Source organism: Sciurus vulgaris (assembly GCF_902686455.1).
Source record: "Sciurus vulgaris genome assembly, chromosome: 7".
NCBI classification, from domain to species: domain Eukaryota; kingdom Metazoa; phylum Chordata; class Mammalia; order Rodentia; family Sciuridae; genus Sciurus; species Sciurus vulgaris.
Window position 1 is genome coordinate 128,329,282 of NC_136467.1, and position 24,936 is coordinate 128,354,217.

Consider the following 24,936-nt stretch of genomic DNA (forward strand, 5'->3'; position numbering starts at 1 on the left):
AATAGGATATGTCTTACAATGCCTCTATTCCATAGTGTAGGTAGACTGAAATTATAAGATGCCATGCTTTTTATCATTGCATTATTATTGTTATTCTTTTATTATTATTATTCCTATATAATCAGAAAAACATATTTAAAGGGCAAAATTAACATCTCAGCTCTGAGTAGCTTTGTGAGGCAGGCAACCCAGCAGATGGCCTTGAGGATTTAATGGAATAGAGAATGTGAAAACTGTGTTTTGTAACCCTAAAAATCTAGAGTGGGGAACCAATAATGGCTGGAAAAGTAACTCAGACTTTTGTCAGTGGAACATTATTCAAATCACATATGAATGTTCCTCAACGTACATGAGATTGTGCTTTTCATGAAACATACATCACTAACGAAAAAGTATATATATATGAAAATAATTTTATATCTCAAAGTAATTCTTTCCTTAGGTCATTTATTTTGTTTCAATAATCCTTTCAGCTGAAGCCGAAGAAATATGTCCTAAAAATGTAACAATAATTTCAGGATTTGAATATCTCATGGCCTTAGTTAACATATCTCCTCCAGAAGTTAGCTGGAGTTAAAAAAAAATGTACTTGTATTTAAATATAGTAAATGGGTGACTGCTATCTATCCAAATTCTTTTCATAAATGAGGATAATAAGTTCAATTGATCAAGAAAATCCACTAAATGGATAAATTAACTAAATTTCAACATTATAAGTTAGATGCCCAGAGCTTGAATTAGTTTTGCAAAGAAGCATGTAAGTGCAAAAGCATACCCCAAAGTATGAAGAAACCTGTCTTTTTAGCTTAAACCTTTGACTTCATAAAACCAATGATGGATAACTTTTCAAATACAGGGAAATTGATCTTAAATGTTTTTAAATTTCCTGTCCAGTTTCAAATACAGATAGATTTGTTTAAATTCACTCTTTTCTGATTACCCATAGTGAAGACATAATTATTTGACTAATCAGAGGGAGCTGGTAAGAACTTTTCTTCCTTCCTCCCCTTTTTCTTCCTCCTTCCTTCTATCCTCCCTTCCTTCCTCTTTTTCTTTCTCTCTCTCTCCTTTCCTTCTTTCCTTCCTTCCTTCCTTCCTTCCTTCCTTCCCTCCCTCCCTCCCTCCCTTCTTCTTTCCTTCCTTCCTTCCTTCCTTCCTTCCTTCCTTCCTTCCTTCCCTCCCTTCTTCTTTCCTTCCTTCCTTCCTTCCTTCCTTCCTTCCTTCCTTCCTTCCTTCCTTCCTTCTCCCTCCTCCCTCCCTTTCTTTTCTTTCTTTCTTTCTTTCTTTCTTTCTTTCTTTCTTTCTTTCTTTCTTTCTTTCTCTCTTTCTTTCTTTCTTTCTTTCTTTCTTTCCTTCCTTCCTTCCTTCCTTCCTTCCTTCCTTCCTCTCTCTCTCTCTCTCTCTCTCTCTCTCTCTCTCTCTCTCTCTCTCTCTCTCTTTCTTTCCTATTTATCTATTTAATTGTGATGGGGGTTTATTCCAGAATCTATCATAAACTGTGCTATAAAACAGACCAATATCCCTAACCCTGGACTATTCTATGTTGATGATACTCATACCTCCAGGGTTCCTCTTCCTTAGTCTTGCTACCTGAATACCTTTATGATTCTTATCACTTTTTTGTAATGCCCTGTAATGCCCTGAAGCAGTAATCCTAAAATTGAACCTCCAATTACTTGGACTGAGGCCTCATCTTCTCTGTCAGACACCAGAAGACAGGAAGCAGCAAACTTCATATTAACCTACTCAATTGAGTTTTATGCTGTGAAATTTGAAACCATTAATTTGAAGTTTCTAAAATACAGTCACTTTTTTTTTCATTCAGTCCTCACCAGAGAACAAGAAGATAGTTATTGTTAACCTTGTTACACAGGAGAGGAAGTTAAGTTTCATAATGCAAGGGTTTCTTGTTGACAAATATCTTTAATTTTTAGTATCATGAAGATAAATTAGATTACCTGGTCTGGGTCCTTTGTGCTATTTCATTACTAAATTACTGCATCCTATCATCAATGAGTGCAAACAAATGGATTGTTATGTTTCTTCTGTTCCCATAATGCTAAATTCTTTGGCACTTCTCTACCATAGGTGAAATAAGTTGAAGAATATGGCACTCATTAATGAAAGCCACCCTGAAGAGTTCATTCTACTAGGCTTTGCTGACCGACCCTGGATAGAGCTTTCTCTATTCATTATTCTTCTGGTAACATACCCCATGGCCATAATGGGAAACATGAGTATCATTCTGGTGTCCACGCTAGATCCCTGTCTCCACAGTCCCATGTATTTCTTCCTCACCAACCTTTCCTTTTTGGATATATGTTTAACCACAAGCATTGTGCCTCAGATGCTGAATAACCTGGGAAGCACTATGAAAGCCATCAGCTATGTGGGATGTGCAGTTCAGCTCTATTTCTTCAGCATGATGGGAAGCACAGAATGTCTTCTCTTGGCTCTCCTATCTTTTGATCGCTATGTAGCCATCTGCAGACCTCTGCACTACACCCTCATCATGAATCAGCGGGTTTGCATTCTATTAGCATCCATTGTGTGGTTGGGTGGTATCACCTATGCTGTCTCAGAGGTCACAACTACATTACAGTTGCCACTGTGTGGCAATAATAAACTGGATCACTTGGTGTGTGAGACCCCAGTTCTTTTGAAGTCTGCTTGTGGTGAAAAAGAAGTTAATGAGTTAACAATCTCTGTGGTGTGCATTTTTATAGTAGCTGTTCCTCTGTGCCTGATTCTTGCCTCCTATGCTAGCATTGGACGTGCTGTACTTAACATTAAATCTTCTGAAGGAAGGAAAAAGGCCTTTGGGACATGTTCCTCTCATCTCATTGTAGTTTTCTTATTTTATGGCCCAGTCATTAGCATGTACCTTCAACCCCCCTCATCTATCACAAAGGACCAGCCCAAGTTCATGGCCCTCTTCTTTGGAGTGATGACTCCTACAGCCAACCCCTTCATCTACACCCTGAGGAATAAGGATGTAAAGGGGGCTTTAAGCAACCTGGTGAAGAGCATTTTCAGTTCCAAATAAACTTTTGTAGTTACCAAATGGAATCATTAAATAATTAGACTAGGTTTATAAAATTTTCTCTTATAACTCATTCATGTCAAAATCTCATGCTATAGGTTCCTCTTACAAAATCTGTCATATTCATTGTTATTTATTATCACATTGTGTAAGAATTATACTTGTGTAATATGCACCAGTATGGGCACTCTGTTCTTGAAAATTATAATAATTCCATTGGCATTTGTTTGGTTCATATTAAAATAATGACTTTATTAAGTAGCAAAAAGAAGCTAAACTATAAATGTTAATGAAATTGCATTTGCTCTATCTAGCCATCATAAAAATTCAGTGATGATCATTCATTAATAGTCTTTCCAGCAAAGTCACTTGAAAAGCAATCACTCTGTGAATTGTCCCAACCCTATTTGAACAACCTGGATATCTTATGAATTTTGTATAAAGAACTCTGTGCTTTAAGAGAAGGTTGAATCTTAAAATTTCATCAAATTCAAATATGTGAATGATTTTACTTCTTGAAAAATGCACTGTTATTTTTGTTTAAAAAATATGTGTTCAGTGATTTTGTATCATTAATTAAATAATTATAGTTGCTGGAAGGGATAAGATGGTGAAACAGAGGAAGGCAGTACTTTCCAGGTGTTCCCTGGTTCTGAATTGAATCAGTGGAAATTGTCCTTCTGAAGAAGGTATATGACTAAGGGAATTTATTGTAATTCAATATTAACCAGTCACTGACTCAATGAGATCCAGATTTTCTGGTGTTTTAAATAGAGGATAAGAAAAGGTTGATAAGAGCTAAACAAATGAGAGACAACTGAAGAAATCAGATAATACAATGCAGTAGACAACTTTGTTACAGAAATACCTGTAGAGTAGAAAGGTAGTTTGAAGTTACCTGATACAGAGGTTACACAAAAAACTGGTGTTTGAAAATTGTTCCATGGTTCTCAGTTTGTAAAGTGGATACCTGAGATAGGGATCCATTTTGTGGAGGCAGATTTTGTTGCTCTAGTAGAACAATTCTTAGAATTCACCTGAAACTTAGATTCCCCGTCAAGATTGACATCTGCCTGACTCCAGGGATGTGGGGGTCTACTCTAACCAGATTATATACTACCTGACAAAGTTTCCAATGTCTGGAATAGACCTAGACCTCAGTTAATGGAACTTCTCAGGTAGAAATCTGCATCAGTTTCTGCCTGGAAATGCATGAACCCAGACACACCCCAGTCTGGATGCACCCTGGAAGTGCATTGATTGCCTTAAAAGTTTAGTAGATGATCCTTTGGCTTCTATCTTATCTTTTACTGGTAAACAGTGGTTACTTACTCTGCTTTGATCCTCATTCAGAGATAGATAAAATCTCTTGCATCTCTGTGAGGAGTTTGTATATATATCATATGTAATTGTCTTTGTGTATGTGTGAGGTGGGGTGGGGGAAGGGGCAGTGTTGTCATACATTTCTGACTGTATAAACTTTCCAAAGTGTTGGTAAACGTGGCTAGCTAGTAGAACATTTTTATGACCTTTGATTATTGGAATAATTTTAAATTTACAGAGAATTTGCAAAGACAGTATGAAGACTTTCCATATAACAGTCTTCTCCTATTTTTGTTAATGTTATGTTTCTGGTGCATTTGTCAAAAAGAAGACACTAATATGAGTATACTAGTACTAATTAAACTCCAACTTACTAGTATTTCACCAAGTTTTTCTCTAATGTCCTGTTTCCACTGCCCCAGGATCCAATTCTTGATGCATTATTGTATATACCTGTCACTCTTAAAGTCTCCTCTTCAGTTTCCTTGTCTTTTTTGGAGTTTCTACTAATACATTATATTTGTGCATAATGCTGTGTTCATTGTGAAATAATCACACTCGTGATACATGTGCTCCTTTTCAGGTTCCTTTACTTCTTCTTTTCCTCCCTATGTCTTCCTTCTGACTCACCTTCCTCTCTTCTACTTGTCATTCTATTTATTTTGTGTTTTTAAAATTAATTTCTTTTTCTTTAGTTTTTAATTTTTCACGGACTACATTTTGATTCATTGTACTTAAATGGGGTACATCATTTCATTTCTATGGTTGTGCACGAGGTAGATTCATACTATTCTTGTAATCATACATGTACGTAGGGTAATGCTGTCTGTCTCATTTCACCATTTTCATACCCCCCTCCCTCTCATTTCCTTCTACATATTCTAAAGTTCCCACATTATTCTCTCATTCTCCACTCCCCGACTCCCATTATATATCATTCTCTACTTATCAGGGAAAACATTCAGTCTTTAGTTTTTAGGGCTTGGTTTATTTCACTTAGCATGATATTCTCCAATTCCATCCATTTATTTGCAAATGCCACAATATTATTCTTCTTTATGGCTGAATAGTATTCCATTTTGTATGTATACCAGAGTTTCTTTGTCCTTTCATTGTTGAAGGGCATCTAGGTTGGTTCCACAATCTAGCTATTGTGAACTGAGCTGCTATAAACATTGATATTTCTGTGTTACTGTAGTTTGCTGATTTTAGGTCCTTTGGGTATAAACTGAGGAGTGGGATAACTGGGTCAAAAGGTGGGTCCATTCCAAGTTTTCTTAGGATCCTGTGCACCGCTTTCCAAAGTGGCTGCACCAATTTGCAACTCCACCAGCAATGTAAAAGTGTGCTTTTTTTCCCACATCCACACCAGCATCTATTATTTTGATTGTGTTCTTGATTATAGCCATTCTAATTGGAGTAAGATGAAATCTTAGAGTTGTTTTAATTTGCATTTTTGTAATTACTAGAGATGTTGAACACTTTTTCATATTTTATTAATTGCCTGTTTGTCTTCTTCCAGAAACTATCTGTCCAGTTCCTTGGCCCAATTATTAATTGGGTTCTTTGTATTTTTGGTGTAAAGTTTTGTAAGTTCTTTATAAATTTTGGAGATAAGTGCTCTATCTGAAGTGCATGTGGAAAAGATTTTCTCCCACTCTGTAGGCTCTCTCTTCACATTCTTGATTTTATCCTTTACTGAGAGAAAGCTTTTTAGTTTGAGTCCATCCCATTGATTGATTCTTGCTTTGATTTCTTGTGCTTTCGGAGTCTTGTTGAGGAAGTCTGATTCTAAGCCAACATAATGAATATTCGGGCCTACTTTGTCTACTATTAGGTGCAGGGTCTCTGGTCTAATTTCTATGTCTCTGGTCCATTTTGAATTGAGTTTTGTGCAAGGTGAGAGAGGTTTAATTTCATTTTATTGCATATGGATTTCTAGTTTTGCCAGCACCATTTGTTGAACACGTTGTCTTTTCTCCATTGTATGTTTTTGGTTCCTTTGTCAAGTATGAGGTGACTGCATTTATGTGGTTTTGTCTCTGTCTTCTATTCTGTACTATTGGTCTGCCTATTTTGGTGCCAATACCATGCTGTTTTTGTTACCATTGCTCTATAGTAGAGTCTACTACATTGTGATACCTCCTGTTTCACTTTTTCTATTCAGGATTGTTTTTGCTATTAGAGGTTCTTTTTCTTCCAGATGAAGTTCATGATTTCTTACTCTATATCTATGAGGAATGTCATTGGGATTTTAATTGGAATTGCATTGAATCTGTATAGTGCCTTTGGTTCAATGGCCATTTTGACAATGTTAAATCTGCCTATCGAAGAACATGGGAGATCTTTCCAACTTTGAAGGTTTTCTTCAATCTTTTTTTAATATTCTGTAGTTTACATTGTAGAGGTCTTTCACCTCTTTTGGTAGATTAATTCCCAAGTTTTTTATTTCTTTTGAGTCTACTGTGAATGGAGTGGTTTTCCTAATTTCTCTTTCAGAGGATTCCTCACTTATGAATAGAAATGCATTAGATTTACACATATTGATTTTATAACCTACTACTTTGCTGAATTCATTTATTAGTTCTATAAGTTTTCTACTGGAGTTTTTTGGATCTTATAAATATAGGATCATGTCATCAGCAAATAGTGACAGCTTTAGTTCTTCTTTTCCTATTTGTATCCCTTTAATTTCTTTGGTCTTTCTAATTGCTCTGGCAAGTGTTTCAAGGACAATGTTGAATAGAAGCAGTGAGAGAGGGCATCCCTGTCTTGTTCCAGTTTTTAGAGGCAATGCTTTCGGTTTTTCTCCCTTAAGAATGATGTTGGCTGTGGGCTTAGCATAGATAGCCTTTACAATGTTGAGTTGTGTTCCTACTGTTCCTATTTTTTTCTAGTGTTTTAAGCATGAAGAGGTGCTGTATTTTATCAAATGCTTTCTTAGCATCAATTGGAGCAATCATCTGATTCTTAACTATAAATCTATTGATGTGGTGAATTACATTTATTGATTTCCAGATGTTGAATCAACTTTTCATCCCTGGGATAAACCCCACTTGATCATGGTGCACTATCTTTTTAATATATTTTGGTATGCAATTTGCCAGTATTTTGTTAAGGATTTTTGCATCTATGTTCATCAGGGATATTGGTCTAAAGTTTTCTTGCATTGATGTATCTTTGTCTGGTTTGGTATCAGAGTGATACTAGCCTCATAGAATGAATTTGGAAGTGTTCCCTCCTTTCCTATTTCCTGAAATACTTTGAGGAGTATTGGTATCAGTTCTTTAAAGGTCTTGTAGATTCAGCTGAGAATCCATCTGGTCTGGCCTTTTCCTTGTTTGTAGGCTTTTGATGGTGTCTTCTATTTTGGTGCTTGAAATTGATCTGTGTAGATTGTGTATATCTTCCTGATTCAGTTTGGGCGGATCATATTTTTCTAAAAATTTGTCAATGTGTTCAATATTTTCTATTTTGTTGGAGTATAGATTTTCAAAGTAGCTTCTAATTATGTTATGTATTTCAATGGTGTCTGTCATCATCTTTCCTTTTTCATCACAAATTCTGAGTTTTAATTTGAGTTTTCTCTCTCCTCGTCATTAGTGTGGGTAGGGGTTTATCAATTTTGTTTACTTTTTCAAAGAATCAACTTTTTGTTTTGTCAATTTTTGGAATTGTTTCTCTTGTTTCAATTTCATTGATTTCAGCTCTGATTTTAATTATTTCCTGTCTTCTACTATTTTTGCTGTTGATCTGTTCTTCTTTTTCTAGGACTTTGAAGTGTAATGTTAAGTCATTTAGTTGTTGACTTTTTATTTTTTTAATGTATGAGCTCAATGCAATGAACTTTCCTCCTTGTACTGCTTTCCTAGTGTCCAAGAGATTTTGATATGATGTGTCATTGTTCTCATTTACTTCTCAGAATTTTTTTATTTCTTCCCTGATACCTTCTGTTATCATTGCATCGTTCAATAGCATATTATTTAGTCTGCAGGTGTCTGAGTAGTTTTTGTTTCTTATTTTATCATTCATTTCTAATTGCATTCCATTATGGTCTGCTAGGAAACAGGGTAGAATAACTGTTTTTTTGTATTTACTAATGACTTTTTTGTGGCATAGCATATGGTCTATTTTGGAGAAGGATCCACGAGCTGCTGAGAAGAAAGTATATTTGCTCTATGATAGATGAAATACTCGGTAAATATCCATTACGTCTATATCATTGATTGTATTATTTAGTTCTATAGTTTCTTTGTTCAGTTTTTCTTTTGAGGATGTATCCAGGGTGAGAGTGGTGTGTTAAAGTCACCCACTACTAATGTGTTTTGGTCTATTTGATTCTTAAAATTGAGAAGCGTTTGTTTGATATACATAGATGCTCCATTGTTTAGGGCATATATATTTAAAATTGTTATATCTTGCTGTTGTAGGCTTCCCTTAAGGAGTATGAATGTCCTTCTTTTCCCTTCTAACTAACTTAGGTTTGAAGTTCACTTTATCTGATATGAGGATGGAGACCCCTGCTTTTTTAGTGGGTCCATGTGCATGGTATGTTTTTCTCCATCTTTTCACCTTTAGTCTTTTTCTATGAGATGAGTCTCTTGAAGGCAGCATATTGTTGGGTCTTTCTTTTTAATCCAATCTGCTTGTATATGTCTTTTGATTATTGAATTTAGGCCATTGACATTCAAGGTTATTATTGAGATATGATTTGTATTCCTGGTCATTTTGGCTTATTTTTGGTTTTTTACTTTTCTTTTGATTGGCTTTTCCTTTAGGGTAGTTCTCCCTTTGCTGACTTGTATTGCTGTTATTCACTTCTTCCTCATGAAATATTTTGCTGAGAATGTTCTGTAGGGCAGGCTTTCTACTTGTAAATTCTTCTAAATTTTATTTTATTTCATTGTCAAATTGTCATTGTCAAATCTGAAGGTTGGTTTTGCTGGGTATAGTATTCATGGTTTGCATCTGTGTTTATTCAGAACTTGAAATATATTGTTCCAGACCCTTCTTGCTTTCAGAGTCTGGGCTGAGAAATCTGCTGATATCCATATTGGTTTCCCCTTATATGTAATCTGACACTTTTCTCTCGCAGCCTTTAAAATCCTTTATTTTGTATGTGAGGTATTTTCATTATAACGTGTCTTGGTGTAGGTCTGTTGTAGTTTTGTGCACTGGTTGTTCTTTAAGCCTCTTGTATTTGATTTTCCATTTCATTATCCAGGTTTGGGAAATTTTCTGATATTATTTCATTGAACAGGTTTTTCATGCCTTTGGTTTGTGTCTCTGTGCCTTCCTCAACCCCAATAATTCTTAAATTTGGTCTTTTCATGATATCCCATAATTCTTGGAGGTTCCATTCATGACTTCTTAACTTCTTCTCAGTTTGTTCAACTTTATTTTCAAGATTAAATATTTTGTCTTCATTGTCTGAGATTCTGTCTTCCACGAGGTCTATTCTGTTGCTGATGCTTTCTATTGAGTTTTTAATTTGATTTATCGTTTCTTTCATTTCAAGTATTTCTGTTTGTTTGTTTGTTTTCAGAATCTCTACCTCTTTATTGAAGTGTTCTTTTGCTTCTTGAATTTGCTCTTTTAACAGTCTACTGGAATGATCATGCATTGCCTACATTTGCTCTCTTATCTCATCTTTGCTTCATGGATCATTTTAATCATGCAGATTCTAAACTCTTTTTTTCTGTCATTTCTACTGCCATGCTGTCATTGGAGTCTATCACAATAGCATCTTGGTTTGTTAGGGACACTTTCTTCCCTTGTTATTTCATATTGTTTCTATATATTCCCCTCTAGCAGTGAAGTTCAGAGATAATGAAGTTTCACCCTGCAGGCTTATTGTGACCCTGATGTTTTCCACTACCTCTCCTTTGAAGGGGAGATCAATAGAAAGAGCACCCAATACAAGGAAAATGTAGCCCTGAACCAGATAGCCCCTATAAAGACTTTAACATTTTTTAAATTAACAGGATCAGCTCAATTACTATTTACTGTATTTCTAGTTCTGAACAAGAGTACGGAGAAAGGGTGTAGGATGTAAGTGAGTAAATAGAGGTAACTGTCAAAGGGCTTCCAGTCTCCTAGTTGTCTCAGGAAGGGAGCCACCCTTCCAATGATGATGATGGTCACTCCCTCATGAATAATTCAAAATGCCTGCACTGGCCTCTGAAGAAGCTGGGGAGCCCCAATGAGGGTGTGCTAAGTCAGCACGGAGGCAAGTGCAGTGTCACTCAACAGTAGGGGGGCAGACAGGCATTATCAGCTACCCTATGAACTCTGTGTTGGAGGGTGGGCTCAGTGATGGCCTAAATTGACTTTTTTTTTTCCTGTGGTGTCAGGGATTGAACCCAGGGCCTTGTGCTTGCAAGGCCTAAATTCTAAATTGAATCTTGATAGATATACATAAAGATGGAATTCACCATGCTATTTCATTTATGCACATAGCATAATTTTGTCAATTTCACTCTGCAAGTCCTCTCTTTTTCCAGTCCTTCCTTTCTCCCTCTAAATCACCTTCCTGTATTCCACTGATTTTTCTTCTTTTCTCTTTTGATAGGTCCCCTCTTATCTCTTATTTCCACTTACTTTGATCTTTCTTCCAATATGTGATAAAACATTTGATCCTTGACTTTCTGAGTCTGACTTATTTCACTTAGCGTGATATTTTCCAGATCCATCCAATTAACAGAAAATGCTATAGTTTTATTCTTCTTTAATGCTGTATAAAACTTTGTGCATATATACTACATTTTTTAATCCATTCATCTGTTCATAGATATCTGGGCTGGTTCCATAACTTGAATATTGTGAATTGCTCTGCTATAAACTTTTATATGGCTGTTCAGTATAGTATGCTGATTTTAGTTCTTTTGGATAAATACTTAAGAATGAGATAGCTGGGTTAGTTAAATGGTAGTCCCATTCCTATTCTTTTGATAAATCCCTATAGTGCTTTCCAGAGAAATTGTACTAATTTGCAGTCCCATCAACAATATGTCAGTGTAACTTTACCCCCATATCCTTGCTAGAATTTTTTATTTTTATTTTGTATAGTTGTCATTCTAATTTCAGGAAACGGCATCCAAATGTGGACTTGATCTGCATGTTCCTGATTGCCAATGATGTTGAATTTTTTAAATGTATATTTGGAGACCATTTGTATTTGTCTGTTTAGTTGTTTTACCTGTTTATTGATTTGGGAGTCCTGTTATTAATATTTTTTTCTTTACATATTTTAGATATTAATCCATCATTAGAGGAGTAACTGGCAATAAGTTTCTCCCATTCTGTAAGCTCTCTCTTTTCACACTCTTGCTCATGGTGTACTGTCTTCTTTGGTTTTGAAAGGCAGTTTTATGATACTTATAATATTTTGTTGAAGATGTTTGCATCTATGTTCATTAGGGTTATTTGTCTATAGCTTTCTTTTCTTAATGTGACTGTTTTTTTGTATCAGGGTGATACTGTCTTTGTAGAGTGCATTTGTGAATATTCCCTTTATTTCTCTTTGGTGGAATAATTTGAGAAAGACTGACATTATTTCTTCTTTAAATGTCTGGTAGAATGGTAGGGCTTAGAATTGACTTCTTGTGGTATTTTCCTTCTTCTTCTTTTTATATTTTCTGTAAGGGTGATTGAACCCAGGGTCTTGCAATTGCTAAGCAAGCACTCTGCCACTGAGCCTTATCCCTAGACCTGAGCTTTTCTTTGTCAGAAGGTTTTAAGTTGCTGCTTTGATATCACTGCTTGCTATTATTTGGTTTAGGATTTCTATCTCTTCCTGGTTCAGTTTTCATAGGTCTTAGGTGTCTAGAAATTCATCAGTTTCTTCTAGATTTTCCTATTTATTGGGGTATAAATTTCAAGGTAGTTTCTATTACTCTTCTGGATTTCAGAAGTGTCGGTGGTAAAATCTCCTTTTATTCTTCAAGTTTGTTTGATTCAACTCTTTTTCTTTAAGTTAGTTTGGCTAAGGGTTTTTCAAGTATTTAACTTTCCAAAGGACCAAGTCTTCTTCCATTGATTCTTCATTTATTTTTAATTCTCAATTTTATTAATTTTGGCTCAGACTTTCTGCCTTCTCCTGATTTTAGAAATAGTTTGTTTTTCTTTACTAGTGTCTTGAAATATAGAATTAGATTATTTATTTGGAATAGCTCTAATTTTTTTTTTCTATTAATGTAGGTATTCAGTGCTGTAGACATTCCTCTTAGAACTGCTTTCATACTGCTGCAGAGAATTTGATATCTTCTATAGCTCTGGTCAATCATTCATGAAGATTTCTTTTCTAATTTTTTCTATGATGCAATCCTCACTTAAAAGAGTATTTTTCACTCTTCATGTGTTTATGTGGTTCTATAATTTTTCTTGCTGTCCCTTTCTAATTTTATTGCACTCTGGCCTGTTAAGATGTCTGAGATTATATCAACATTTTTGAAACTTCTGAGATTCACATTGTGACCTAGAATATGGTTTATTCTCATTGTTTTTGCTGTTGCAGCACTCTACACTTTGTCAGGGATATGTACCCCTTGGTTCAAGGATTGGGGTTGTTAAGTCTGACTTCTTTGCTTTTACTCACCAAGTTGCCAACTATTGTGACTCAGAACCAAAACTGATTGTAGTAGCTCACAGCTTCCCATCTCACATTATAGGATAGAATAGGCCAACGAATAATGACAAATGATGTACCAGATCAGGGCTGATGCAAATTTCTGCATGGGAAATTTCAGCAGCTGGTGTTTAGCTATGGCTGTCCTTTGGAATTTAGTCAGAAGGCATTTGAGATTAGATCCATGTCCCCTGTTTCTGGGCAGATACCAATCTTTACTGTATGCCTGGGTCTCACAGACCTCCTGCAGAATTCCAGTCTTGGGAGAGCCTGGGAATCTTGACCTCTGCAGGGTCACATATTCCATAGCTGTGGATATGAACTTACTGAAATCAGAGCTGGAGTGCCTGTCTGACCATTTACTGGCCTCTTCCCAGCTACAGGCATGGGCTCCCAGCAACAAAGAGAATTCAAGTCTCTCCACTTAACATCCCCAACCAGGATTCCCTGGGCCCAATCCTCTGTACCTGTTTAAGTTGTACTGACCCAGGCATACTCTTTACCCAATAAGAGGCTAGTGTTGGGTCAGGCTGACAAGGTACTTTATGAGCTCCCAAATTAATGCCTCTGAAAACTGCCTTGGGACCACCTGCAGATGATTTCCACAGCAACTCTGCATTCATCAGCCAGAGATTCTGATCAATTTGTAATTATTAGCTTGCTTCAATTTCTCTGTGTCAGTTACAATAAACCTCCCACTTTATTCCTCAGATTCTGCCAATCCAATTTTATTCACTCCGTCTACCCTACCCTCTGCTGTACACTGGTACTTCTGAGGATAATGTGTCTCTAATATATTATTTCATTTTTCTGTTCAAATTTTTGAAATTGTGTCTCTGTGATAATTTTACTAATATTCAGTTTTAGTGAATTCTTCTGTCACTCACCTTGCTGAGAAGCAGTACTCATGCTGCTTGAATCTTGAACTGAGCACCAATTGGAGAGTCAAACCTTTTTATTATCTGCCATTTTTATCAGTTTCACCTTGAGATTTTAAAGAGTACTGGCCAGGTATTTTGTAGAATGGTTCAAATTTGTGGTCTGTGTGTCATTCCAAATGATTAGACTGGGGAATAAGGATGTAGGGGAGAAGGCCACAGATGGTAAGTGCCCTTCCTATTCCTTCAGAGTGGGGGATGCACAGTTCCTTGGTGGCTTTCTTGATGGTGCTAAGCATCAATCATTTGTTGAAGGTAGTGTTCCCAGTATATAAACTTGAGTTCACAATGTGTATGTCTATGCACTCTATTCCTTCAAAGACAGTCACTGTGCCTAGCCTACACTTAATGTAGAAGAAGAGATATTAAGTTTGGCCTCTCAGAAGGGGAGTATTTATTTATTGGCAAGGGAAATTTCTCTTTCCCTTCCTTCATTTATTGACTTGATCAGTTATTTATAACTCAGGGATATTTGTTTTGTAATTTGGGTTATAATTCAAGGCATGTCATTCATTTTGATGCCCAAATTCTTCCAGCTTTGTCCTCTGAAGCTGTCTGCTATCTGCTGTGTACATTGGCCATGCCCTCATCCTTTGGTTTTTTGGGCAGCTCCTTAATTTCTGGCATATCTGCTACTACTACTATAGGCTTGTTCTCTACATTTTTTCCAGAAAATGTTGTATATTTCTCCAAGGCTCCTTGGTTGCTTTCATTGGACAATACTGTTCTTTCAAAATCTAAATGCTTACTAGGGGAATAAAGTTTAATTATTTCTATCTTTTTCTTTTTTAACTGGAAATGATTCAATTTTTTTGTATTTTTTTCTTCATGTGTAGCCCTGATCATGTCTCCCTGTGGGTAAGTGGCAGTCTTCATTTTATATCTAGAAAAGAGAACTAAGGTCTCTTTGATAATCTGTTTAAATAAATGATTCTTAAACCTGACCTACTGAAACTAATTCATGTGTTTACCCAATAAGCTTATAAAGGACCAGGATATACCTAAGCAGAAGATGTGATTAATTTTTATTTGTCCATTGAATTACCTGTATTCTCTTTAGCATTATGTCTACCACTAATCTTCACAAGATAAGAATGGACAACTTACTCTAGCATCTTAGTAATTACATACTGTTACAACCTCAGTGTGATTATTGTATTTCACATCATTGATGTGTATTTTCACCCTTGGTATGTGTAGTTTTATGACAACTTAGGAAAATGAAAGGAATGGGAAAAGAAAATTACATCAAACAGCAAATAAATACCAATTTCTGGAACTCAACTCAAACTAAGCCCCTATTCATATTGCTTTAAGTGTATGTGATCTACTCTAATTTACATTTTCCTTCAACAAAACATTCTGTTTACCAAAGTCTACAGAGTTCAATAAACATCATATATCACTTTATTTCCTCCAATGTGACTTGTTTTATAAAGTCTATAATCTTACACTTAAAATGTTTTGCATTGGTTTCTTATGTTTCAGGGTGACTAGGGACTGTGAAAATTATAAAAAATCACTTACTTACAATGAATCGTATCACTTTTTTATGTTGGCAGTAAAGTAATGCAGGACCCCAGCTTTAGAAATACCTTGCCATTGCTAATTTTAAGTACCTTGTGTATAAACTGGGCAGTGGGATAACTGGGTCAAAAGGTGAGTTCATTCCAAGTTTTCTAAGGAATCTCCATACTACTTTCCAGAGTGGCTGCACAAATTTGCAACTACACCAGCAATGTAAAGTGGGCCTTTTTTCCCACATCCACACTAACATCTATTATTGTTTGTTATCTTGCTAATAGCCAATGTGATTGGAGTAAGAGGAAAGCTTAGAGGTGTTTTAATTGGCTCTTCTCTAATTAATAGAGATGTTGAACTTTTTTCAACATTATATTTATTAATCACCTGTATGTCTTCTTCTGACACGTCCATCCAGGTTCTTGGCCCATTTATTGATTGGGTTCTTTGTATTTCTGATGTAAAGTTTTGTAAGTTCTTTATAAACTGGAGATAAGAGCTCTACCTGAAGTGTGTGTGGAAAAGATTTTTCTCCCTCTCTGTGGGCTAACACAACCACTTCAACATTTATAGCAGCTCAATTCAAAATAGCTAGATTGTGGAACCAACCTAGATACCCTTCAATGGATGAATGGATAAAGAAACTGTGGTATATATACAAAATAAACTATTATCCACCAATGAAGAAGAATAATATTATGGCATTTGCAAATAAATGGATGGAATTGGAGAATGTCATGCTAAGTGAAATAAGCCAATCCCAAAAAACCAAAGGCCAAATGTTTTCCCTGATAAGTGGGTGATGATATATAATGGGGGTGGGGGTGGGGAGTGAGAGAAGAATGATGGCACATTAGTGCCACATCTATTTCCTGACACTCTGACATTTTACACAGTTCTGTTGGGGTAGAGGATCTGACACTTGACATGGTCTGTTGGAATAGAGGACTCAACACTTGACATGGTTCCGTTGATCATCCTCCCTCTTGGGGACCATAGGCATGGCATGTCTCCATGTGTACTTCCTTTTTAATTTTAATAATCAATATATCATTAGAAACATTGGAAGAACATTGGGAAGGTTTTACTGTATTGGGACACAAAATAGTGCACAATAAAAATTTAGCAGTAATACATAGATAAAATATAGGAAAATAAACAATTGTAGCTGTGCTCAAGTTAAAAGGAGACTGTGATTGCTTTAGTATAATAATAGATGGATAAAGAGGCATTCCTCTGAGCTTGGATGTGGTGATTAACCTTTGTTGCTTTCCTAGTTTTAATAGTTGATTCTAGAGATACTTTACATAATAAAAACATTTAGGTTAGTCATAAATATAATTTGTGCTTTTCCTATGTTTAGTCTAATTCCTTGAGAATCAGAATAATATTGTAGTCTACCATTATATGAATTGGAATAGACTAAATATTAATTATAAGTTGATTTCTTTGCCCTTTAATAATAGTAAAAACTTTTCACTGTTAAACACTGGAGTTCATGGTGGGGGTGGTTTCTCAGAAAATCTAGTGATGTGTTTGTTCTGAAGGTTGAAGGCTGGCAGATCATGGTGCCCTCAGTTTAGCTGGGAGATGAGGTTGTTTTAATCTAGCTGGGAAATAAGGTTGTTTTGGTCTGGACTGTCATACAGAGAATGTGTACTTTGAGAAGAAGCATAGATTGTACTTTTGAAGGTTTTTCTTGTTTTAAACTAACCAAAAATGATGTAATCATTATTAAAGAAAAATAACTATAAAAAACTGGCAGAGAAAATAAAGACAGATTCAGCCTCAGAACCTTGTTGTCCCTGTGTGCTGTTTCTCCACCGGGCTGATGCCTCCCATCCACTGAGGATCCCCGACCACTACTAGGGCTGGAACCCTGCACTTTATGTAGAAGGAAATGAGAGAGAGGGAGGTATAAAAATTGAGGAATGAGACAGACATCATTACTCTATGTACAAATGAATGGGATGAATCTATATTGTGTACAGCCCCATTTGTGTATAAATAATCAAAATGCAGTCTAAAAAATAAATAAATAATTTAAAAATAAAGAAATACTGTGTTATAATGAAATCACATATACACCCATGTTTTTCAAACAATAAGTTCATAACACAGCACGTAAAACCTTTAATATTTGCCATCATCCAGTAGTGTGATATATAATAAGCTCATGGTAGTATTCTCTCAGAATTAGGTCTTGGATCAAAGAGTGGGAACTGAAGATAAGAAAGATATTTTCTGGACATTTGTGTACCTAATCTGTTGGAAACAAATTAGGCATAGTTGTGTTTGAAGATTCTGTATGGTGTTATCAAAAATGTTTATCTTTAATAATTTAATATTACATATTAATGGGGCTCAGCATAATATTTTCACATATACATATATTCATATAGAATGTATTGATCAAATTCATTCTCCTTTTTCCTGCTTACCCTCCCTTCCTCTCAAACTCTAGTAATCGCCCTTCTGCATTCTAAATGCATAAAATTTTCTAACCAGGACAAGTCTTTGAAGGGCATTAATTGACCGAAACTTTAGAATTTACCCTCCCAATGTCCCAGTCAAGGAAATCAAATCACATTCTTCTTTTGTTCTCACAAAGGTCCCAATGGCTCTAAGATAAATGTCAATCCACTAATACATGAATATGGCAACATATTTTTCCTCATCTGCGGAAGCTGAAATATATCAACATATTAGGTTTTCACAGCAATCCAGATTACTGAAGTAAAAGACCATTTTCTGTTACTCATATTTTAAAAAAGAAGCATACCAGCATACCGACTTAAAATTACTAATTTTTAAATGTAATCTTGTTATGTATAATGTGATATGATTTCATCACAATTTCCTTTTGAACAAGTGTAATCTAAACTATTAGGTGACAATGTAATAAATTTAAAACATTCATTAATTTATATTCATGGAATCATTTTTACTGCCAAGAATATGATTATTAGGTTTATACTAATAATCATAGCTGTCTTGTTTACATTGTGATGAATATTGTCACAAGACACCCACAAAAATATAAATAAAAATGACTTGGATATTTGTTTGGTTAAAAGATTTTGAACTTTGATAGTGACTGAGTAATAATTTGAATGGTCTTTCAGAGAATGTCCAGTACATTTTCAGGTCTTGACCTGGCCCTAGAAATTAGACGTACCATGTAGAAACAAGGAATTCAAATTAATGAAGCCAAGACATATAGATTATTTTTAATTTATTTGTATTTTATTTTACTATTTCATGACTTCTTCCATTACCAAATTAGATTACCTTACAAATTATTTCTCAAATTTTAGTCCTTAGCAGGATGAGGAAGGGGAAGAAATTTCCAGCAACTCAAGAAAACCCATAAACTGTTTAGTGAGTACAGCTCAAAAAGGTTTTCTCAGTGATGGTCAGACTAAAGATTCATTATCGTCTTAGTACAACAGTGTGGCATCATGCTGATGGCATTCCTGTGAAAATTTTCTAACCAGGACATGTCCTTGAAGGTCATGAATTGACAACAGCTTTGCGATTTACTCTCTCAGTCAAGAAAAATCCAATTACATTCTTTTTTTGTTCTCACAAAGACCCCAAATGCTCTAAGATAAGGGCCGATTCCCTGATACACTGATTTGCTCTAATGAGTTTCTCCTTCTGACTAGAAAAACATTTAGAATCCTCAGGGTTTTCTCTTTAGTAGCAAAGATAACCACACTTAAGTTTAAGACTCTACTAAATTGATGTAGTAGATTATAATCTAGGGTTAGCCAAGCATTTGTGCTGGTGATTTCAAGGAGACCAACACCAGGGATCAGGTCATCCACACGTGACCAGGGATGGATAGGGAAGACAACCTACAGGGAATGTAGGGAAACACAGGAAGGATGAGAATAAAACAGGTTGTTCCAGTGCCACTTAAGCACTAGGTAAGAATATGAAAGGACTAATATGATCAGGAACAAAGAACAACAACAAAAAAAAATTCATGGGATAAAGGAATAGGAAAAACTAATCACTTTTCTGACTGCACTGCTGATTTGCAATCCTAAAGTGGAGAATTTTCCACAGGCCACAAATGTAACATTGGAGCACATTTTATTTTCCTCTCCTCCAGTAAGAAGAAGATTGAAACATAAAATTCCAACTTCCTCTTCCTTGCATTTGAGATATATATTTTTGACCCCATATTTCAAATCCCCATTTTTTTGCTCTATTTTTAAGAGCATTAAAGAAATTTCATGCAATAGATAAAGATACTCAGTAGCTGCAATTTTGCTTTAGATCATGTACTGGGTCATGGGTACATCTATATAAGGACAAAGAAAATGATTTCTTTATTTCTTTTCCTCTTTATCAGAGGAAGTAGCTACCACATTTGGGTCCATACTTCTCATTATCTGTTATTTTCTGTTTTTTTTTTTCTCTTTTTTTTAATCTAAGGAAATCTGAAAATATGTCATTACCATCATCCCTCAAATGATATTGACCTATAGTAAAAGAATCTTCATAATTTACTAGATGACTATTGCTTTTTTGGATTCATCTATAGCTTTTAAGAACCTAATTTATAAAAATGAATGTACTCACTGATTATCCTGGGTCGTTTCTGAATTGGAGACAGCAATCCAGATTAGTGTAACTGGTTAATGATTTTATACATGACCAATGCCATTAAGACTAACAAGGTCTGAGTCAGTCTTAAAGCTTTGGGACCAAACTGAATGTTTCTGCTTTTTTTCTGTGGAAACAACCAATTGCCTACTCTTGATATTTTATAAGTTGCATTTTTAGAACATGAACAACTAAGGGACCCCAAAAGAGGAAACCACAGGTGGTCTACTCTAACTTTCTTCTTTTGCTGATATACCTTGTTAGGACACATGAAAGAATGCATTGCCTTGAAAGGAGTGGAGGAGAAAGGTTTGGCCAAGTTGGAGGAGACAGTTCAGAGGAAAAGAATAGTTGAATGGTGAGTGTTGAATTCTCATAACTATATAAGTAAGGGTAGTATTAATCTTTCTGACAAAAGATTAAAAACATGTAGGAGAAAAAGGATTACCTTAAGAGTCATAACCACATAGGTTATTTTTTAACAAATAACTTGTCTCACTATGTACAATATGTTAAATGATCAAATCTGTTTAATAGTTTCATTAAATATTCATAATTATTCTCTAAGTAGAGAATTAAAAATAAAAATATGTAGTAATTACAACTGATTCCTAGAATTAAATATTGCATCAGTTATTTCCCTAGTGAATAAGACACGTTGTAGTGATCTTCCTTACGGGTCCAGATTTCTCAGCCCCATGATGCCCACCCTGCCAGTTCTAAGTGCTACCACCAGATTCCTCCCCATTGTCTACTCCTCACAGCTTTTCTTCCCTGCTCTTTCACAGGATTTTTTTATTCCTTTCCCTCAAATTTTCTCTTTATAATAAATTTATTCTCACACATCCTTTAAGAATCATTCTACCTCTTCTCTTGAGATTTCCAGTTTTTTGTATCATTGCTATTCAAACTGATATAGATGTGTCTGTGTGTCTTTCTGGTACTTGGATTTTGTTTTGCAGTCAGAAAGAGGATTTGATCCAAAAGAACAAATCATATCATAAAGTTCCTTCTAAAAGCACATCTAATTGGTCTGAATATCTTTCACCCTACATTAACATTTTGAATTCTCTACTATATTAGATATTGTCCCACCAATATTTTCATCAATACATATGATTATTTGGATTGCAGTTATTATGGTTTCTATCATCACATAATGAAGGTAAACTAAAAATTCTGTAAAGATAACCAAAGTCCCTAATTTTGTAACGTTGATTATTTGTTTCATGGAAATTTTCTTCTTTAGCTAGATTAGACATTTACTCAATGACCTTTTCTTATCAAATAACATTCACACTAGGATGGAAAAGAAGAACATTGTATTTATGATGTTACTTTTTTTTCTACAAATGGCAAGTATCTGGATAAAACATAAAACAAGTTTGTGCTTTTTATTAATAACATTTTATTATGTTAAAATTTAAAGCTTTACTGAACAGTTACAAAATGTAGTTGCAAAAAACACCATATACATTTTATCCATACTGCACTTTACTAGATATTTTTTCCTCATAAGCTTTGTTCTGTCATCAAACTCACTATCTATCTATCTATCATATTTTCCTTACAACCATCATTTTTTGGGCCTTTTGAGAGTATCTTAGAGATGCTATATTTGTTTACCAGTGTCTTTTTTTACTTTTTATTTTTTTAAAGGACAGCATTTTAAATAAACTCTGTCAGTCACCAAACTCTGCAAGTTCAAGATAGAATATTATTCAATATTACCAAATGTGAAATATTATAATCAAATAATAATTTACAATTATCCTTACATCCAAAAATTTAATTCTATGCTTTTAAGTGGAGGATCATACATTTAGATATTGTGTGTACTTAGTCACCTTTATCCTCGACAAGTTTCTCAAATTTGTGGACTTTTGTGACCTTGAGAATTTGAAGAGTACAGTCTTCTAATTAGTCTCGATTTGAGATTGTGTTATATTTCTTTATTATCAGAACTTAGGCTGTATATTTTTGGCAGAAACACCACTGATTGATATCATATCCCGTTGGAAGCATCACATCTGCAAACCTTATAATGTTGGTCTGCATCAAACTGCTGCTGTCATTCATAATGTGGTCGTGGGGTGTTCAACAGGTTATTGGACTATAAAATTTACTCTTTTCCCTTTGTAATTAATATGAAATTGCTCAAAGACTAGGGATGTAGCCCATTGGCAGAATACTAACCTAGTATGTGTGAGGCCCTGGATTTTATCCCCAATACCAAAAACTAAAATATAAGATAAAAGACAAGTAACAGGCAAGAGGTATTTTAGACTATGTAACAACCTGTTACACATCGCATATTTTACCATTGGTTTTAATTCAATTTATTGTTCTCTGGTAGATAGAAGAGCTTTGCTTTCACTATCAGTGTTTTTTTTTTTTTTTTTTTTTTTTCAGTTTTAATACCCTATTAATGTAAGGATTTTTATGCTCTTCACTTATTGCAAAAGCTTTTCTAAATTACCTACTAGAATTATAATAGAAATTCTAAATTGCCCTAGGATTGAACAGTGTCAGGACCTTATAATTGGCTTTTGTTAATTTTTCAAATCTCTCTATGATTTTTGGAGCCATTATTTAATTATTTTGAAATTATGTGATTTCTTCTCCCTTCAGATAACAAATGACGATGGAAAAAAATCAATGCTACATCTGAAGGATACTTCATTCTCCTGGGTTTTTCTAAATGACTTCACTTGGAAGCAACTCTCTTTGTGGTTTTCTTGATATTCTACTTGTTGACACTGATAGGCAACCTGTTCATCATCATTTTTTCACACCTGGATTCCCATCTCCACACCCCCATGTACTTCTTCCTCTCAAACCTCTCTTTCCTGGATCTTTGCTACACTATCAGCTCCATCCCCCAACTGCTGGTGAGTCTCTGAGGCCCAGAGAATACCTTTCCTTATGTAGGTTGCATGGTTCAACATTACTTTGTCCTAGCACTAGGAGGCACAGAGTGTGTCCTCCTGGTGGTGATGTCCTATGACCGTTATGTAGCTGTGTGCAGACCCCTGCATTACACTGTCCTCATGCACCCTCCACTCTGCCACTTGTAAGCTCTAGCTTCCTTTGTAAGTAGCTTTATAAACTCAACACTCCATTCCATCTTTACCCTCCATGTACCCCTATGTGGACATCATCAAGTAGATCACTTCTATAAAATTCTAGCACCTCTGAAATTGTCATGTGTTGATAGTCATGCTGATGAACTGACCCTCAAGATCATAACTCTGTTTTGTTTTTTTTTTTGGTTTTTTTATCCCTGTCATCCTCTTTCTGACATCTTATGGTGCCATTTTTCGTGCTGTAACCAGGATGCAGTCAAGAAATGGACTTCAGAAAGTCTTTGGGATTGTGGAACCCATCTTATGGTTGTTTCCCTCTTTTTCTTTCCAGTTCTGTGCATATATCTCCAGTCACCAAGAGAAAATTCTCAAAATCAAGGGAAGTTCCTTTCCCTGTGTTATACTGCTGTCACACCTTGCCTCAACCCTCTCATCCATACTCTCTTAAACAATGATGTAAGAGGAGCAGTTAGGAGACTACTGGGGTGACAATGCCCTGTGTACTGGTGACATTAATTTTGCAAAAGTATATCTGTGTCTTTACCAGGAGTTCATTGATCCACCCATTCACACACTACCCTTTCAGGCACTCCATTTGACTTACTGAGCAAATACTTAAGGAAGGCAACAGAGTTCTTTCTAAAATGTAAAAAACAAGAAACAAAAAACCAAAAAAACTACCTAAATACAATCTACTGGTGAAGAACTCAGCCACATCAAATCAAGATCTACACCAGTAGTGACTTTTCCATATAACAATTCTAATCAATCTAAAGCCTTACATTTTTTGAACATGAGATGTGTGACTTATTGATAAAAGAACATTTTATAATTTGAATGGAAAGAGGATGTTACCAATTTAAAAATCACCTGAATGTGTCTTTCAATTTTTTTCTATGAAGAAAACCTTTCTTGTTGAAATAAAGATATTATAATGAGATACTTGAAATATATTTCTCCAGTATTGCTATTGTTTGTTGAACAGTAAATATTGAGAAGATCTTGGTCCATATTCCCTCATACACAATTATGGGTAGTAAGAAAATATGTCAAATTTTAGCAAAAGCACCTGTGAGTTATATAGCAAAACCATTTCATATGCATCTATTTTTACCTTTTTATGGTGGTACATATTAGTTAGCACAGGAGGTTGAAATAATGTGAAAGTTCTGATAGTTTTTCACATAGCAGTCATCAAAGGTTTCGTATAATTAAGTGCAGTAAATGCTTAAGCACATCTACAGCTATCTTCTCCACAGCCAGCTGTGAAAGTCCAGTGGGGTTAGGTGTCAAACTAGCCAAAAAAATGTTCAGAGACAGCGTGGAGGCATTTACTGTGGAAACCTAACAAGATATCATGGTTTTAAGAAGAGTAGGGTAGATTCATAGCATTCATGTAATTATACATGTACATGTAGGGTGATGAAGTCTATCTCATTCTACCATTTTTCAAATCCTCCTCCCCATTTGTGTGCAATGAATCAAAATGCAGTCTGTAAAAAGAATTAAAAGATAATTATATAAAAAAGAAGAATTCAGTGATGAGAGACTGACAGACAGCATTTCTGTTCCTCAATGCTTTGCCATATTGTGATTCTTCTCCCTTATGAAGTTATGTCCAGTAGCAACTGACTGGATGAGTGACACATATCTTTTCCACAGTATCCTCAGTTCTGTGCCTATATCTACTCAGAGAGGGCTTGTATATGGTAGACTGCAGACCACAGTAACATCATTAGCATTAGCCTGCTTAGTTTGCTGGCCCACCAATGCAGCAAGTAG

At 35.2% G+C, this 24,936-nt stretch overlaps 1 protein-coding gene and 1 pseudogene across 2 annotated transcripts; both read left to right on the top strand.

Annotated features, from left to right (window-relative positions):
* Window positions 1–2,107: 2,107 nt before the first annotated feature.
* On the top strand, window positions 2,108–3,046 carry LOC306666681 (olfactory receptor 2B6-like; the record flags this gene model as incomplete). Its single annotated transcript, XM_079148903.1, has 1 exon — window positions 2,108–3,046. The coding sequence occupies one exon, from the start codon at window positions 2,108–2,110 to the stop codon at window positions 3,044–3,046; it is 939 nt and encodes a 312-aa protein (XP_079005029.1).
* Window positions 3,047–22,706: 19,660 nt separating this feature from the next.
* Window positions 22,707–23,643, top strand: LOC306666981 (olfactory receptor 2J3-like; annotated as a pseudogene). Its single transcript has one exon. The product of its transcript is annotated as an olfactory receptor 2J3-like (transcript).
* The last annotated feature ends 1,293 nt before the right edge of the window (window positions 23,644–24,936 follow it).